The following is a 17,678-nucleotide window of genomic DNA, read 5'->3' as shown; positions in this document are numbered from 1 at the left end:
CAAGATCCACATCTCCAACAGGTAAGATTTTTTTTAATTTCAAGTTAAATGTGAATGATTAAATCTGATTATTGAATATAGAATATTTCATAAATAAGTCCGTTTCGCCTGAGTATGTCTACTTTTTGCTCTATATACATTGGACGTTGTCTTTCAGTGGACTTTATACATTAAATTGTCATGTCCAATTTTTTTTTAAATACATTCTACGCGTCCCCACTAGTCTAAAGATATTACCCTGATTAATATTGGGTTGGTGGAATAAGAATTAAATTCATCTGTTTCCAAAAAGGCTGATATTCTGTGCAGCACTGCCCTCTGCTGGCGACAAAAAAAAACAGAAACTCGGATTTTGTTTTGGGTTTAGGCCACATGAGTCAAGGTCACCAACAAAAATTCTGAATTAATAAGGAGACAAATGTAGTTAGACACAAGTGCAGCTCTGCCGTCCTTTCTTCGCTGCCGTTTCACAGATGCACTTGTGCTGGGCGTCACAGGCTTTGTCGAACCAGCACCGGAGATCGTGAGCACCGTCCTTCTCGCCCATGCGGACGCAGTCCTCGCCTTCTTTGCCGTTTTGCCCCAACCAGTTGTCAGGCTCTCTCCGTCCCCAGAAAGTCAAGCTGAGTAAAAAATGCGTACACAAATGATCAAATATTGCCCCCAAAACCTTATAAACACTTTTTTTTTTTTTTAAATCTTCCTACCTCACATTCAGAGGCGAGCCATCGGCCCACAACCATTGACCCTCCCGACTGGAGTCCGTCAGGCCAATCCAGAATTTGTCCTCCTGGAAGGCCATTTTGTCCCTAAGTCTACTCTCCAAAAATCTCTACGACAAAGAGCACATTTCATAATATCTTCTGGGGGTCCGACGTGGCAAGATGGCGGCTGTGGCACCTGCTCGTCGTGGCTGTCGATCTTCACCAGGTCACCGTGTAGATACCGGCAAAAGCTTTTGCCCCCTTCCCAGGTTGAATTTGTGATTGAGAACTTGTAGCAGCTTTCTCTGTAAAGCTCCCAACCCAAGTCACATTTCCAGCAGACGCCATCTTGGATCACACAAAAACTATTTGGTAAGTTCAAAATGATAATATTTTGCCAGTAACATAAGGGTTAAAACTCACTTGAGCTTTCTGACCAACTAGCTTTCAATGCCTCGTGCTCACTCTTCAAATTTTGGAGAGTTTTACTGCTCTGAACATTCTGGTAAGCTGTAAAAAAAAATAATAATAAGGCGGCAATGAGGACTTGGCCCCTAATTCGCAAATCTGCTAAATAAAACAACTCACAGAGGTAACAAAGAGCGACAAGCGCCAGCACCAGCAGAACAGACAATGTTGCTAAGGCAGCTCGTTCCAAAGTTAACTTGGACCTTGCCGGCTTGGCCGCTATGTCTGGATACAAAAAAAAACAACACAATTTTTAAAAAAAATATATATATTCTGCTGCTATCATGTTTTTTTTCAAATCAATTTCAAAATATTTTTGTTAAATTTGCCCTCTTTTTAAACAGAAAAAAATCTATTCGTCACAGATCATTGAATGTTCCTCTTTTAGTCACAGCGGTCTTGTCACCGACTGTGTTGTCCATTTTATTAATTTGATATTAATTTTTGTTTATAAAAATGGAACATGGTAACGATTAGAGGTAGTCACAGACCTTGTTGTGACTTTGACTCCGTTTTTGCCACCTTGACCAAGGCATAATGTGGTTCGGGTGCTGAGGAGGCTCCATCTGTTCAGGCAAATTCATTCAAGTTGAACAAAAGTAAAAAAAGAACAATTAAGAAATAATCCACAAGAGTTTTACTTATTATTGGACACTCACCCCTGCTACCATTTCTCTGAGAATTGTCGAAAACCAAGTCCGAGTAGAGAATGTCAGCCTCTGGCATTTTAGCAATGAGAAGAAAGACCCAAGATGTTTTTACTTCCTCTTTCGGACATATACGAGGAAGGAATGCATCATCAGATTTGGATATTTTGTTATTGACTGCGTCGCACTTCCTTTTTTTTTTTTTAGCCAAAGTTATCCTTAAGTCCAGCAGAATTGCACGCACCAAGCAGGAATGGTGAACAGGTGCTAGAAAACTGAGAAAAGCAAACAATCACGGCATAAAAAAAAAAAGCAAGAAGAGTCTCGTTTTCTAAATGAGTGAGAATTCACACCATAGATTTTAAAAAGTGCGCTGATATTTTTATTGATATTGACACAGTATGTAAAAAATACTTTGGTAATTATGCTACTAAGCTTTATAAATTATTTCGCAATTAATTACTTAATACTTAGCTCATTTAATTGTTGTCCCCAAATGCTATAAAACTAATAGTAAATAAGAAGAAAGTAGGTTTTCAGAATGAATTTGAGTTTTCGATTTAAATAAAGACGTGTGGCTCTAACTAACGTCATCTCACTCCCATCCAATCATCACCTGCGACATTGAACAGCCGACACCAAGCACCAATCAGAGACGTTGATTTATCTAGAAGGGCGTTGTCTTTCTGCTTTTCAGCCAATAGAAAACCAATGCGTCCTTTTCTCTTCCCACTTAGCTAAGCTGTCAGCTGAAGAACGACGTGTGCCGGACTTGGGGCAAAGTTTGTCTTTTGGTCGCCTGACACCTTACGCCCATGGCTCCCAGCACACAGCTCAAAGAGGCGATGGCCGACGTGCATGAGGGCATCCGGGCCATCCTGCTCGGGCCACCCGGTGCCGGCAAGGGGACCCAGGTGAGCAGACGTTAGCAGCTAGCATTAGCTTGTTGCAGCTAACTTGGACGCATGGTGGTTACAGGACTTTAGCAGTCGGCTAATGCTATTTTTTTTGAATGCCTTCATTTAGTTTTGCACTAAGCCAACGGTTTTGTTTTCTTCCTTTCATTTAATGGGGATTTTATTGCCGAAGGCTTGCACACTGTTCAGTTAAGGAATGTAAGGAATGTTTTTTTTTTTTTTTTTGAGGGGGGGCAAACTTTGAGTTGCCTAACTTTAGTAAGTATGATGCAATATAATGGTAGGGTATTCATTGTTAGGGTCTTTTTTTGTGTGTTGACACGGTGGACACCCTACGGCCCACTCACACCTGACGATTGACCCCTCACCCCCGATGATTGACCCCTCACCCCCCATTTGCAGGCCTCTCGACTAGCCGATCGCTACTGTGTCTGTCACCTTTCCACTGGGGACATGCTGAGGGCCATGGTGGCGTCAGGCTCCGAGTTGGGCAAGAAGCTCAAGCAGACGATGGATGCCGGCAAGCTGGTGAGCGCGGTTTGCGTGCGTCCTGTGATTTTCCCGAGTTTCCTGTCAAGCCCGAGCCATTTTCTGTGGTTCAGGTGAGCGACGAGATGGTCGTGGAGCTCATCGAAAACAACCTGGACACCCCTCGCTGCAAGAAAGGCTTCCTATTGGACGGATTCCCCCGCACAGTCAAGCAAGCCGAGCTTGTACGTTTTGATGGGTCGGCGCTGGGGCTTTGACGATTAGCCTTCCCTTGACATCGGTTTCTTTTCAGCTGGACGAGTTGCTGGATAAGCGACACGAGCGGCTGGACTCTGTCGTGGAGTTTTCTGTTGACGATTCGCTGCTGGTGCGCAGGATCTGTGGCAGGTAGTCGTTTGCCATTGTTGTCTTCGACTGAGGAAGGAGCGCTATGCGATTAGAGCGTGTCGCTAATGATGTCATTTCCTTCACGGTAGACTGATACATCAACCCAGCGGACGCTCCTACCACGAGGAATTCAACCCACCCAAAGAGGCCATGAAAGACGACGTGAGGACAATTTGACTCTCAGGTCTAATCTCATTTCATCGGAATACAAACTTAATCCTGTCTACTTTTTTTTCCATCCAGGTGACCGGCGAGCCCCTGATCCGCCGCAGCGACGACAACGAGACGACGCTGCGCTCTCGCCTGGATGCGTACCATCGCCAGACGGCGCCTCTCGTCAAGTACTACAGCGCTAGGGGCATCCACGCCCCCGTGGACGCCGCCAAGAGCCCCGACGTGGTCTTCGCCTCCATCGTAGCAGCGTTCAGCGCCGCCACCCCGGCCCGTGCCTGTAAAACGCCGCCTCTTGTTACTTTCTCGCAGCGGTCATGACGTCAATTGCCGGCTCAAGTTTAAATGTTATCAGCTGTGAGTTAATCTGTTTAGAGAAAACAACCTATTTTTGTCATAGTGTCCAGGGAAAAGTCAGGAAATGCCGTTTTTTTTTTTGGATGATGATGACTCAACACAATGTTTAAAATCCGCATTCCTGCAGCACCTCTGCGGGCTTCTTACATCACCGACTGTAAATGTGCTCCGATACTAAAACAATTAGGTTTCCTTTGAGGAAATGTTTGGCTTTTACCGTTTCTTCCAGTTTGTCCTTGACCTCCCAAGTTCTGTGGCCTTTTGAGTCCGGCCCGTCCGTTCACCTGTTTCCTACGTACTCCGAGGAAAACAAACAAACAATAGCAGATGTTTGTGGCAATCCCAGCGGGAACTTTCCATGCTTTAATTGAACTCAGATGGTCACTTTGATAGCTAATTTCCCCCTCAAAATATGAGCTCATGTCTAAGTCACTTCCCAGAATGTGCTGACTGGCTTTTAAGTTCGCTCTTAAAACTAACACACCCTTCTTATTTGTTTTTATTTCTTTTTTTCTTTTCCTCAGCCGCTTGAGTCCTGGGGATGCTCTTACATCAAGGATTGGAGGAATGCTGCAACAAACAGATGCGATGGGATGGTGATTGGTTATTTGGCTGGATGAAAGTGAAGTCCTCACGATGACAGTTCTTTGATGGCGCGCTTTCAAATCTCGGCGGATTCCAAGCGGGGGCGAGCGTGTCATTGATCATTCCTTCTGCTTGGTCTTCCAATAAACCTCAGCTTTTTTCTACCATTGTTATATATATATATATATATATCTTTTTTTTGTTGGTCTATTTACCCTCACATTGACTGTAGAAATAAAGCATTTAAATTTTCACATAATACAGAATTTTAATTTGAAAAAAAAAAAAATCCAAATTGACATTATTCTTACATTAACTCCATCGGCGTTGAGAATAGGGGAATAAATCGACACTTGTGTCAACATGCGCCAAAAACGAGCTTTCTCGCGGGGGGGCGTGGTTTAGTTTGACGTCATCGATCGGGGCTTTCCTCCACAACGTCACGCGGGTGGCGAAGGGGTGGAGAGAGAAAGCCAAAGCCGCAGCAGTTAACACGCAGCACCGGAGCGTCTTGAACGCTTACCGAAGACGTACCGATTTTGCAGCTACTAAGCAAGACGAGTCTACCGTGGAGCTTTTTTTTTTTTTTTTTCTGACTTGGGAGCGGACGACAGCATCCGAAGGAGGAAGCTTTCTTCGTCGCGTCAAAGGTGTTAAAAGCCGGTAGGTGAAATGAAATGTGTTCCCTTTTTCTCGAGGGCGCAGCGTGTGAAATATTACCGAGTCATGCGTCAGCAGGCGCACGTCTTCCTAAAATTGCAAACATGAGCATGTAAGGATGCCAAGAACATTTCGTGTCTCGACATGTCCTTACTGGAAAGACATTAGACAGGCCCCAACCGGACCATTAGGAACATCATGATGGAAAATATGTGAAAAGATGTTCTCCGACACTTCTGTAGCGACCTCCTTAAAGATTGTTTTATATGATGTCCTTCTCTGGAGATACATTTGATGACTAGAACTAACGCGTCCTCATTGTTGAGACAACTTGTGAGACAACATGTCTTCAGTGTGGAGACCATCTTCTGTCCTCACAGGATGTTCCTCATAGGAGATGAGAAACAACATGCCCTGCGTTGTCATTCCATCCAGACAGAGCCTTTCTCTCATCACTTTCCCTTTCCAAGCTTTTCCAAGCTTGGTGCCACTCCCGAAATACTCCGGTGGTTACCTCCCCCGTGTGTGTTTTTCCAGGGAAGGAGACGTGATACATAATTCACACATGAAATCAGCAGCACAGCTGGACTTGAGGACACACGGTGTTAGCTTTGCACCATTCCTCGGAATCGATGTAAACAATGCACACAAAGCTAGCAACATTTTCTAGAATTGATCATAGCCTTCTTCAAAACGAACAACCCCCCCCCCCCGCCTGGAACATCAGAGCCATGACCTCATGCGGAAACGCTTCAGGTTCCCGCCCTCGAACGGGGTCGCGTTACACACAGTAGAAGATAATGACACACAGGTTTTTTGTGTGTGTGTGCGTGTCCGTTCATTGTGCTGCTGTTTCCTCTTCAGAAACCAAAAACCTTGCAAGTCATTGGATCTGTCCGCACTCGTTTCAACGACTGTTTTGTTTCTGGGAAGGTCTGAAATGATTAGTCATTTCCAAGATTCACCGTGAAAAAGTGTTTGAGAAGGCCTCTTTGTCATTTGACTAAGCAAAATCCCCTCGCTGCTTCCTGAGAAAACGATTACGCTTGGTAGCTACTCGCCAAATTAGCTTGACACTCATTTGTGGTTTTTCCAGATCCGTCGTGTTTTCCCCTCACGTGGCTGACTCAAACGTCTTCTGTTTACATTGAAACTTTTCTTCCCGGTTGACACGAGGACGGAAACAACTTTTGAGGAAGCGTTTGTGTGCTAACGCTCAAAAACTTCCTCATTTGCATTTATCAGTGTGGAGATAAAAGGCGGAAGAATTAAAAATGCTCCCGATGGAGCCAATCGGGAGCACCGAGTGATGTTGCTCCAACTTCCTATCTGTCCCCCTGTCTACCTTTTCAGGACGGACTAAGTGGGAGGTGCAGAAAACACCTGAATTATTCATGCTAACAACCGGGTTTCTTTTTTGTGACCCACTTCGAGACCCTCTCGGCCATCTTTATGGTCCATCACTGTGTCCAGACTGACCACGTCTCCTTTAGTGGTAGTAAAAGCCACCATTTTGTCCCCAGTTACATTTAGCAGGCCTCTTGTGATGATTAATACGATGTGAAGTTCGTGTGACGTCTTGCCGCTCTGAAGCAATTCGATTGCAACCGCCGCTCACACAATGTTACGGGAATGTTCCTGATTTCAGCTTTGTTGAATAGAGCAGCAGTGGAGTGGGAGGACAAATGTGTGTGTGTGTGTGTGTGTGTGTTTGAATCTCAGCCTGTTCAGACCCATCTGCCAGCTGCTGTACGATTTGTTAGCGTGCATTCTATTCCAAAGTGCTTTTTGATTGCTGTGCTTCTTGAATCACCAGTGCACATTTTTCACCACATGAACCTCCAGGCTGGATCAGAACCACTGGAACAAATGATCTCATTTCACAGAATTTGTCTGACAATGATTCTTTGTGTTCATCATTTGAGAAATTCCATAGTTTAAAAAAAAAACCCCAAAACATGTCTACCATTATTTGCTGGAAATGTCAACTATTGGCTGTTTTGTGCAGTGCTGCCATCTAGTGGAATGTGGGGGTATTGCAAGGTTCAATTTACCGATCCGTTTTTTTTCATCTGCGTTTCCGATATCGATGTTACATGACAATATTGTTGCAACCCGTGTGGTGCAATGACAGTTTTTTTTTTTTTTAGCTTAGTATGCTAATTGCTAACTGCTCGCATGCAACTTGACTTTTGTACTTGCCACTTGTTGCCTCATCCGTAGTACCTGTTGAATTTCAAAGACGGCAGATTAAAATGTAAAATTGCAACAGTTTGCCGACCGTTATCTGTCAAGCGGACGCCCGCTGGGAGCTTTTGATCTCCCTGCCAAATGGAATCCAAAAGCATCAGACATCGCACATAAGTACAAACATTTTTTCGACTTCAAAGCGCAAATGACGTCAGGTGTTTTTATCGGCCACGGCAGCCGCTGTGCGTGGTTGTGTGCATTTATCAGGCTCGATGGAGTACGACCGGGCTTTTGTCGGACGCCCTTTGACCTTGAGAAGGCAACGGGGTTGCCACGGTAACTGCCAATTGTTATTCGGTGCGCATAGAAAAATCCTTCAAACACCTCGACATGTTTTCTCATATCATGCGCGTGTGTGTCGGGTTTACACGCTTGTTTTGTGTGTGCGCGTGTTTAAGTGCCAGAGTCACAGAGAAGAGCCGCTGTTTGCCTCGCTCGTGGCGCCCGTCGCCGTGGCAACGGCGACGGCAGCGCCGCGTGAAGTGGAAGGAAGGAAGATGCTCGCTTCCCCGCATGAATACTTGAGTGGATGATGTCACTCGCTTAATTGAGGCTTTAATTGTGTAAATGCTGACGAGTAGATGAGTTTATTGTGCGCCTGTTGGTATTACAAATCAGCCATTTGTTTTTTTTTGTCCTTCTATATTTTTGGTGCGGGCGGTAATGGGGGGGGGAAGTTGCTTTGTTGACTTCATGACGCTCGTGTGCGAAGGCGAAGCAACAATTCCGAGGAAGAGAACGAGTACGTCGTAGCGAGCACGCGCTTGGTTTCACATCCTCTTCTCTCACCTTCCTCACACAGAGCGTGCGGCCACGAGGACAAAAGAGCTCATCTGCTCCAACTTCTCGTCTGCTCGACGACTCAAACCGGGACATGTGAGATGATCCAAGGCTCCAGTTGTCCGATTTCCCGCTAAACGTCCCCCGAAAGGAGCTTCATTTTTTTTTTCCCACATCCAACGATGGGCTCGGAGAAGGATTCGGAGTCGCCGCACTCCTCGCTGAGCGGCGTCCCCAACCCAAAGTGCCGGGCGGCCGGGAAACATAGACGCCGCATCTCCTTCCAGAGCCTCTTCAACGGCAAGCGGGGCTCCCGGGTGGCCAAGGGGCCCAAAGGAGGGGCCGCCACGCCCCTCTCCCACCTGCCGCTCGCTCAGCAACAGCTTCTACCGTCTAGCGCCTTGAGCCCGGCCGTCCCGGCGCCACCCGTGGCCGCCGCCGCCCCCGAGGACGCCGCCCCCGATACCCCCTCCAGGCGACTCTCCTCCAGCCGGGCCTCCTTGGCCGGCGAGGCTGTCTCGGGGGACGCCGAGCTCCTAGAGTGCCCCCTGTGCCTGGTACGGCAGCCAGCCGAGCAGCTGCCCGAGCTGCTGGGCTGCAGCCACCGCTCGTGCCTGTGCTGCCTGCGTCAGTACCTGCGCATCGAGATCACCGAGAGCCGCGTGCAGCTCAGCTGCCCCGAGTGCGCCGAGCGCCTGGTGCCCCGGCAGGTGGCCGACATCCTGGACGACGCCGCCCTGCTGGACAAATACGAGGAATTCCTGCTGCGCCGATGCCTCGCCTCCGACCCCGACTGCAGGTGGTGCCCGGCGCCCGATTGCGGGTAAGTGAAAACCTAGCTTAGCCGTGCTAGCCGGCCATTTTCAAAGGCATCCCGATTTATTTCAACGGCTTTCGTGGCTTTTTGGCGAATTCATCTCAAGTGAAAAATATTAGAGACAGCTCTTTTCTGTAACTGGAGTATTGGCGTGAGTTTGACTGTAAAGTCCTAACGAGCACACAGGAAGTGGAGGAAGTGACGGGGGCATACTTTGGCAATTGTCATTGTTCCTGTCAGATAGCCTCCCTCTTTCTGCTGTAATCTGTAAATCCAGACAATTTCAAAGGTCGGAGACCACAGGTTGCGTCGGTAGACACGTACGCAATCCTTTTGCTGATAAACACTTCAAAGCAGCGTGCTGGCGTGTGCGCCTGCGTCAGCAGTATCACAGCCAGCCCCGTCCGCTGACCTCAATTCACTGACGCCAGCGCTGACTCACCCCTCCAAGCATACGCGACTATTTCCAAGGTGGCGCGCAAACACCAGCTGCAGCCACACAACACAGAACCAGGTCGACGGGAGCTGTCGTCGGCTATCTTTGGTTCATTTGTTGACTCCAAAATTTGGGAAATAAGATTACTGCTTTGGATCGAGGCCAAGTGGCACGGATCAAATTACGGGTAAACGTAATTGAAACGGCCTATCGAGAAAGAGTCGGGCCGTCCGCCGTGGCTGTCAGTTGCCGTGACAACCGTGGATGCGAAATAGAGGCGGCGTTGCCAAGGGTGACGGGATTGAACGTATCAGCACGCACTAACAGAACTCAGGGGTTGTGCGTGCGTGCACCGTGAAATGCGTCGAACCGACATGTCGTTTTGAACAGGGGTGTGTAGACTTTTTCTGTCTGCTGTATTTGCATATCGGTGACAGTCTCTCTTATGCCTCCAGGTTCGCCGTCATCGCCTCGGGCTGCGCCAGCTGCCCCCGACTGGTGTGCCGGCGCGAAGGCTGCGGTGCCGAGTTCTGCTACCACTGCAAGCAGGCCTGGCACCCCAACCAGACCTGCGACTCAGCCCGCCAGCAGAGGGCGCAGTCGCTGCACACGCACAGCACCCATTCGCCAAGCTACACTCAAGAGCAGGGGCCGGGTAAGAGCAGTTTTTTTGGAGTTAATCTCGTTCAGGTCTTGTTTTGACTCATTTGTGCGTGTGCGCTCAGCGGACGACATCAAGCCGTGCCCACGCTGCGGCGCCTATATCATCAAGATGAACGACGGCAGCTGCAATCACATGACGTGTGCCGTGTGCGGATGCGAGTTCTGCTGGCTCTGCATGAAGGAGATCTCGGACCTGCACTACCTCAGGTAGCCTCATGGGAGGGTTGAATGCAAATGGATGACACACGCGCACGCACATTACACACATACCTCATCCCGCTCGTCCCTCCGCAGCCCATCCGGCTGCACCTTCTGGGGCAAGAAGCCGTGGAGCAGGAAGAAGAAAATTCTGTGGCAGCTCGGCACGCTCATCGGCGCCCCCGTTGGCATCACGCTCATCGCCGGCATCGCCATCCCCGCCATGGTCATCGGCATCCCCGTTTACGTCGGCCGCAAGGTGAGACGCACGCGACCTTTGATTTGCTTCGAGGCTCCAAAATAAACGACCTCATCGCACGTACGCCGCTCGGCAGATTCACGCTCACTACGAGGTGAAGAAGACGTCCCGCCACCGCCGCAACTTGGCCATCACGGGCGGCGTGGCCTTGTCCATCCTCACCGCGCCCGTCATCGCCGCCGTCAGCGTGGGTGAGACACCGGCCGCTCGGCGGAAACCAAAGCCACGGAACACTTGAGTCTAAATTGACAAGTTCTACGCTGCGGCAGGCATCGGCGTGCCCATCATGCTGGCGTACGTTTACGGCGTGGTGCCAATCTCGCTGTGCCGAGGAGGCGGCTGCGGCGTGAGCAGAGGGAAGGGCCGGGGAGTGCGCATCGACTTTGACGAGGACGACGGGCCCATCACAGGTGAGGACCGGGATAATCCCTCAAAAAGCAGTTTGTGCAACAAATATAAGCATCGTCTCTCTCAGTGGCGGATGCGTGGCGAGCTCTCAAGTCGCCAAGCTTGGGCGAGAGCAGCTTGGACGGCGCCGTGAGCGGTTTGAGCACCACCACCCCCAGCGAGGGACTCTCGGTGGCGCCGGGGACCGTCGGGGATACGCCCCACTTCAACACGCTGGCCGGGGGTGCCCTGGGGGCCCGCGGCGGCAAATACAGCAGGCTGGAGGTGCAAGCGGCGGAGCTGGCCAAGGAGTCCACCCAGAAGGAGACGGGGAGCTTGGGGGCAGCCAGCGACTGTGCCAGTACGCGCGGGATGGCCGGCTCCATCATCTCCTCCTACACGCTGCCTGACAGGTACGCATTTTCATCAGGTTATCACATGGCAAGGCTTCCAAAGCTCACATCTTCTGTTGTGCGTTTTCAGGGAGTGCACCAACTTGGAAATCCAAGTGGACATCGAGACCAAACCCAGCCATCTCTGCCTGACAAGCGAGGAGGACCTAGCTCCGGCTGCCGCCTGCGCCGCTACGGCGAGCGTTTCGGGAGGGGAGGAGCCCCTGGACTGCAGCTCCAGACGGGGCGGCGCCCCGGGCTTGTCGCCGGGCGGATCGGTGCTGGACGAGGAGAATGGCCTCGGCGACGTCACGCTGGCTCAGCCCGAAAGCATCCGCAGCGACCTGGAGATGTCCGACACGCAGTCGGACGACGTGGCCGAGCTGACGTCGGACGACTGCGACTCGCCCCGGCCCAGGGGAACGCCGCCTGCGCGGGCCGCCTCGTGCCGGGCCCTGAGCACCCCCACCGAAGGCCTTCACTGTCCCGCCGACGCCAATGTCGTCCTGTACGTGTGAGATGCCCGAAATTTTGGGAAGCCCTTTGAGCATTTATTCCACATCCTTGAGGGTCTCCGCTCGGTGCGACAATTTGACGCACTAGCAGACCGGCTGAATCTCATGCGTATCAAATAAACGCTCCAACGTCTTTCCATTGACAGCAGCTCTCAGGAACGCACAAAAAAAAAAAAAACATTCAACTTCCCTTCATGCTTCCCCCCCTCTCCCATCTTCGTTTTATTTGATTTTTATACTTTGCTGCTTTTTTGGCCTCCCGCAGACGCCGCCCTTTGCGTCCGGCTGACAATCTCTTCATTGTCAGAGTTCTACCTCTGAGATTTATACAAGTGTGTTTACTGCCTGGTGCAAAATGCCTTGGCAACTACTTAAGGAAAAAAAAAAAAACATACAGGAGGTACAAGTTTTACACACAAGCGAGCGAAACCTGGCACACAGCCCAGCGGGAGTCGACATATCTCACACGTGTAACACAGGTGTGTGTGCGTGAAAGTCCGTCTCATCGTGTGAAAATTACAGAAGGGCCACATACATATTTTAGGCGCCGGCAGACAATACAACGGCGCCTTGAGATATGTTGATCTTTTTTTTTGTTTTGAAGTAAAAGCACTCGTGTCTCAAGGCTGCCATGTATTTGTTTCGTTTCCATTAACAACAACGACAACATTGCGTTTTGAGGACACGCCAGAAGTTTTCAAGTATGTGCGTGTATGTAACTGGTTAGCACATTGTTTTTATTTTGAATGCGCACTTTTGCACTTTACCCAAATTTATCTTTGGGAGCTACTCATCTTCGTGGAGATCATCAAAATACATTTTTTATTTCTAGGAGACATAATAATTTCCCCCCCCCCTCCTGTCCACGCACACAATTCAAAACAGTTGTCTTATCACTGCTGTAACATCCATTGGTCAAAAATAGAAGACAATTTATTAGCCACATTAAAAAAAAAAAAAAAAAGAAGCCCATAGACAATAAAAACAATTTCACTCATGGAGTCAGGACTTCATACACTGTACTGTGTTGCATACAACCAAACTGAAGATCACACCGGGATGCCTTTTGTGTTAGATTTGACTCAAGTGTTAGCCTCCAAAATCTTTCTTTTTCATCCATTTTGTGATTTTGTGTCTTCTCTTTTTTGTGTGTGCTTTTATTTGTGATTTTGGAGGTACACACCAGTTGGTCGTCTTAATCATTCTCACTGACCTGAATTGTTTCTCAGCTTTGTGCTTGCTTATGAAGAAAGAAAAAAAAAAAAAAAACGCTTCTTCGAGTCTGCGTGGAATGTTCCTCATGTCAGAGTAGCTTCTTTTTGCCTTCAGCTGCTTTTTTCATTTGCTGCACTTTTCACTCGTTTTCTGCCTGCCGGAGACAAACCACTCGAATGTATCACGAGCCTGCACCTGAACCCGACCGACCTGAAGGTCGATTGGAAATCTTTGGATAAAAACAATGTTGATTTAGCAATATTTTAGTGTATAAACTGCTTGTGTACTTCCTGTCACTGTAAAAAAAATCTCACCCTGACGTGAGGATGCAATTGCAGGACTGTGAATGACTTTTTTTTTGTGGGGAAAAAATAAACACAATCTGATGTTTAAAAGAGCAGTGTTTTGTTATTTGCTATACTGAAGACATGAAATGTTTTTTTGTTTATCATATATTTATAATGTTAGATGAATCTAATATGTAGTTTTGGGAATATTTACAGACAGTAGTACAGTCACACGTTTAAATTATGTTAATTATTATACTTCATTATTCTGTTTTGTTGTTGTAGTAAGGATTTTTGTCCGCTAGACGGCAGTAGCGAAGATTCGTGGGCTGAGCGTGACATATATTACCGCTTTACGGCAGTATATGTTTGACAGTCGCAAATAGTGATGTGCATAACAGTTCTTTTAAGTGAACTAAATCTTTAGAATCAGTTTACTCAAAAGATTCGTTCAAACGAATCGTTCAATCGTCCGTCGTCGTCCCGCCCCCACACACACACTGATCCTTTTTTTATTTTTATAAATCATATAATCAAAAATCATGGTCAAAGCTTAACTGAAAGTGAAAAGTGCCACACCCGCCCTCACCCCCACTTTCTGATTGGCTGTTTGATCGGTGACGTCATTCGGACACTAAAAGGGTGAATTTTTTTTATTATATATTAAATAATTGCAGTAGATATATTGGATAACAATATTTAGCCGTATATATGCATACACGTTATTTAAAAACTACAATAAGTGATATAAAATAAAGATTACCCAAAGAAGCATCCCCGTTATTGCATAACGTCGCATCCCTTCGTGCAATAAAGTTAGCCGTTAGCTTGGAGAAAACGTGCATAAAAGAAGTGGCGTTTTAGTGAGTGGTTCTTTCTTTCCTTGGCAAATCGTAAATCTACATTCTGGTTTACATAGACTCCATACACGCACAAGCTAACACTATGACATATATTACCGCTTTACGGCAGTGTATCTTTGACAGTCGCAAAGCTGAACGCTACATCAGGAGGAAGGTGAACTCGACACCTACAAAACACCGTAATATGAATTAATTCCGTTTTTGTCTCAGTATTTGAAAGTCAAGCATGTGTTTTTGATTGTAATGAGACTTGAAGTTAAGCATTACTTGTCGCTAATGTTCAACATTGACTCGATACGCTATTAGCGCGACATGTCATTGCGACTGTTTGGCTAGCTGGCGTGCTAACAGACTTACTAGCTGACAGTATAAGACATGTTTGGAACTTTCATTATTATTTTTCTGCATAAAGTTCTTGCATTGATCATTTCATGACTATTGCACCTTATTCTTTGCCACTCTTTTTCCAGATTGACTTAAGGTTGTGCATTTGTAAAGATCGAATTAGCATTATCGTCTTGTTCTTGAGTCGTTGTTATGTAGGCTACGACATTTAAATGCCTTTTAAAATGCAGCAAAAACAAAAATGTTGCCAATATCTTTTATTTTCTCTTGGGACCAAACCAGGAATATTATTTCCCACCAGCAGGGACTTGCATCTTTATTTTGTCTTGGGAAATTTGTCAGTTAATCAAAACATGTATTAAACCTTACAGTGGGCCATTTTGTTCTTCAGCACAATGCCGTTCGTGGATTTGCAGTCACGCCTTGGCGTAGATGTGGACCGCTGGCTGCTGCTGCAGAGTGGGCCGCAGCCCAACCAGCGGGCGGCACGCTGCCACGCCTTCGAGAAGGAGTGGGTCGAGTGTTCCCACGGCATCGGACAGACCCGCGCCAAGCGAGAATGCCGGGTGGAGTTTGAAGACTTCTATGAGTGTATGCACAGGCAGAAGATGGTAGGCAACGTGTCCGTGTAGACATTGTGCTTTTTTTTACAAGCAAAACAAAGAACCACTCTTTTTAGACTCCATCTTGTTTTCTTGTTGCAGCACCAGCGTTTGTACGCCATCCGCCAGCAGCGTGACAAGATGGTGAAGGAGGGCACGTACACGCCACCCACTCACCACACGGGCCAGACCGCCCAGTCCAATCCTTGAATGCCGGCCCACCGCTTGCCCGCACCTCAATTGTCATTGTGTACAGTAAAAATCTTCTCCTCTTAGTGAATAAAAAAAAATAATTCGTTGCTTTATTTACTTTCTTTTCTGTCCTTGAATATTTCTGGAGCAAGACAACAGACATGTTTGAAATCAGTCTTGTTAAAGGAGGAAAAAAATTGACCAATGTAATTCTTTCATAAATCATATAGTTATCAACAATTTTCAAATATTGTTCTTAATATTACCACAATCCCTACTAAATTAATAGCACAAATGTGCTTTTTTTTTTCTCAATAAAACGAGACAATATTTAAATAGGAAATTAATCGGGTTTGAGTTATTCTAAGCGCCACAAGATAACCAGCACCCAAATAACCACCTTTTTCATCATTTGACAGATATTGTATGGAGTTAAAATTGTTTACGTTAGCAAGAATGGAAGAGGACAACTTAGTAGTCATTAACTTAATTAACTTGGTCAGTTTGTTGTCCTGGTTATGCAATGTTGCGTTAAATGAGTTCGAATATGTGTAAAACCGACTGCCCACTAGATGTCACTATTGCATCATCTAACCTTTCATTTCAGACCAATATTTGTCTGTATTATGTGCTTTTGTGAATTTAAAAATGATAAAAATAGTTAGCCCTGAAGTAAGCATCAGACAGCATCAGCAGCAATCAAAGCTGAGGATAGAATTTAGCTGAGGTTTAATTAAAACCGCACTTAATCCTGCTGAACTTCACTTCCCCGCCGAGGGGTTTGGGGCAAAAGGGGAGATTTGGGATTATTCCCGAAAAGTGCAAACCCTCCGTTGTTTTTCAGTCTTCGAGATTTCAATCAATCTCCCACACGCAGAAGAAGACAAATTGTGTGTGAGAGTGAGCAAATAACATTTCAGTGGTATGAGAATTTGGCGTGAGAGCATTTCAGTAGTGGACGAGAGGATTAGGAATGTGCAGTTGTGTTGAGTGCGTGAGCGTTTGACTAGTATGAAAAAAAGCATTTCACGTCTGTGAGCCATCCTTTGACTTCCCAAAAGATTCGAGTGAAAGACACCGAGCGTGGGGGATGCGTGTACAAGGCGTGAGCGAGCGTCGTCCGCGTGCACGCGGACTGGTCCACGCACGATGACGAGGCAGGAGGAGCCCCCCACAAGGCCACCCCATCCCCAGCCCACAAACCCCGGAGACGAAATGTCCGCCAGCAGCCTTCAAAAAGCAACCGCGTCCCTACCGCTGCCAGTCATGGGTTAACCTCCCAACGGAACCAGACTGCGTGCGTGTGACCGGGCGAGGGAGCTCCGGAGGAGGAGGTCAGTGGACCATTAGCACCATCACCACTTTCGCTCTTTTTATTATTCTGCCGAGCACGTCCGGCCCCGGCTGAAGAAACGGAAGACTTTCTTCTTCATCCATCTGGAGGCGGAGGAGGAAACAGCGTCGGCAGCCACACCGGGCCTTCCACACTCGGAACCCGGCTAGCAGAACCGCCGCTGTCCGCAGAAGGTAACTCCGACCGCGTTCAAAGCATCCAGCTGCCATTCTGAGCATCACCGCGAGGAGAATTTGAATAGCTTTTAGAAGCATCTTTAATTCAATTAACCATTACTAGCAGTGGCGTGTTGATAAAGTAGCCGTTAATGTGCAACATCATGTCGATGATTTGAACCAGCGCTGCAGCTTCATCTGTCACAACGATGCAAGGAGATGCCTTTACTGCTTGTCATGGGAATTGAACCCTTTCATAAAAGTCCATCTCGACATGACACGCCAAACAGTATGCATGTCTAATGAAATTTCGGATCTTAACTCGATGAAAAGAGCAATTCCACAGCACTTGGCTTGTAAGCCACATGTCCAGCACAAATGGATAAATGTAATTGGCGGCGTGGACAAAAGAGGCTGCAGTCATGCATGCATGGTCTCTCCCTCGCTGCTTGTCCACTCATGCAAAACACATTCACATTTGGGAGACAGGAATGCGTCCTCGCCGAGCGCCATGACACATAGGTGGAGCAACATCATCACCTCCAACTGCTAGAGAGATTCTCATCTCCTGCAGCGTGGTAGC

At 47.5% G+C, this 17,678-nt stretch overlaps 4 protein-coding genes across 7 annotated transcripts; 3 read left to right on the top strand and 1 right to left on the bottom strand.

Moving 5' to 3' along the window:
* Positions 1-37: 37 nt before the first annotated feature.
* Positions 38-1,984, bottom strand: LOC147041141 (C-type lectin domain family 4 member E-like). 2 transcript variants are annotated; one of them, XM_085901014.1, is made up of 7 exons: positions 1,832-1,984; positions 1,664-1,738; positions 1,293-1,397; positions 1,128-1,214; positions 901-1,052; positions 708-832; positions 38-623 (listed from the first exon to the last, which is right to left on the bottom strand). In XM_085901014.1, exons 1-7 carry the CDS (start codon positions 1,896-1,898, stop codon positions 425-427), a joined length of 810 nt encoding a protein of 269 aa, XP_085757140.1. In that variant the 5' UTR covers positions 1,899-1,984; the 3' UTR covers positions 38-424. The 2 variants fall into 2 exon arrangements, with proteins under 2 accessions (XP_085757140.1, XP_085757141.1); XM_085901015.1 differs by lacking the exon at positions 1,293-1,397.
* A 552-nt stretch (positions 1,985-2,536) lies between these two features.
* On the top strand, positions 2,537-4,890 carry ak2 (adenylate kinase 2). The gene is made up of 7 exons (XM_085900826.1): positions 2,537-2,733; positions 3,139-3,264; positions 3,339-3,449; positions 3,518-3,612; positions 3,702-3,774; positions 3,856-4,063; positions 4,665-4,890. The coding sequence occupies exons 1-7, from the start codon at positions 2,635-2,637 to the stop codon at positions 4,670-4,672; spliced, it is 720 nt and encodes a 239-aa protein (XP_085756952.1). The 5' UTR covers positions 2,537-2,634; the 3' UTR covers positions 4,673-4,890.
* A 152-nt stretch (positions 4,891-5,042) lies between these two features.
* On the top strand, positions 5,043-13,092 carry rnf19b (ring finger protein 19B). The gene is made up of 9 exons (XM_085901410.1): positions 5,043-5,388; positions 8,438-9,238; positions 10,124-10,323; positions 10,394-10,538; positions 10,626-10,788; positions 10,865-10,979; positions 11,058-11,198; positions 11,264-11,588; positions 11,659-13,092. The coding sequence occupies exons 2-9, from the start codon at positions 8,598-8,600 to the stop codon at positions 12,083-12,085; spliced, it is 2,157 nt and encodes a 718-aa protein (XP_085757536.1). The 5' UTR covers positions 5,043-5,388; positions 8,438-8,597; the 3' UTR covers positions 12,086-13,092.
* A 1,258-nt stretch (positions 13,093-14,350) lies between these two features.
* ndufs5 (NADH:ubiquinone oxidoreductase subunit S5) lies at positions 14,351-15,699 on the top strand. Of its 3 annotated transcripts, none has more exons than XM_085900942.1 (3): positions 14,351-14,447; positions 15,184-15,403; positions 15,497-15,699. In XM_085900942.1, exons 2-3 carry the CDS (start codon positions 15,188-15,190, stop codon positions 15,602-15,604), a joined length of 324 nt encoding a protein of 107 aa, XP_085757068.1. In that variant the 5' UTR covers positions 14,351-14,447; positions 15,184-15,187; the 3' UTR covers positions 15,605-15,699. The 3 variants fall into 3 exon arrangements, with proteins under 3 accessions (XP_085757068.1, XP_085757066.1, XP_085757067.1); XM_085900940.1 differs by lacking the exon at positions 14,351-14,447 and adding an exon at positions 14,492-14,626; XM_085900941.1 differs by lacking the exon at positions 14,351-14,447 and adding an exon at positions 14,551-14,601.
* Positions 15,700-17,678: the final 1,979 nt, after the last annotated feature.

Source organism: Syngnathus leptorhynchus, chromosome 20, assembly GCF_054491065.1.
Source record: "Syngnathus leptorhynchus isolate UIUO chromosome 20, UIUO_Slep, whole genome shotgun sequence".
NCBI lineage: Eukaryota > Metazoa > Chordata > Actinopteri > Syngnathiformes > Syngnathidae > Syngnathus > Syngnathus leptorhynchus.
The sequence above is the reverse complement of the archived record's forward strand: the minus strand, read 5'-3'. Positions and strand labels throughout refer to the sequence as shown.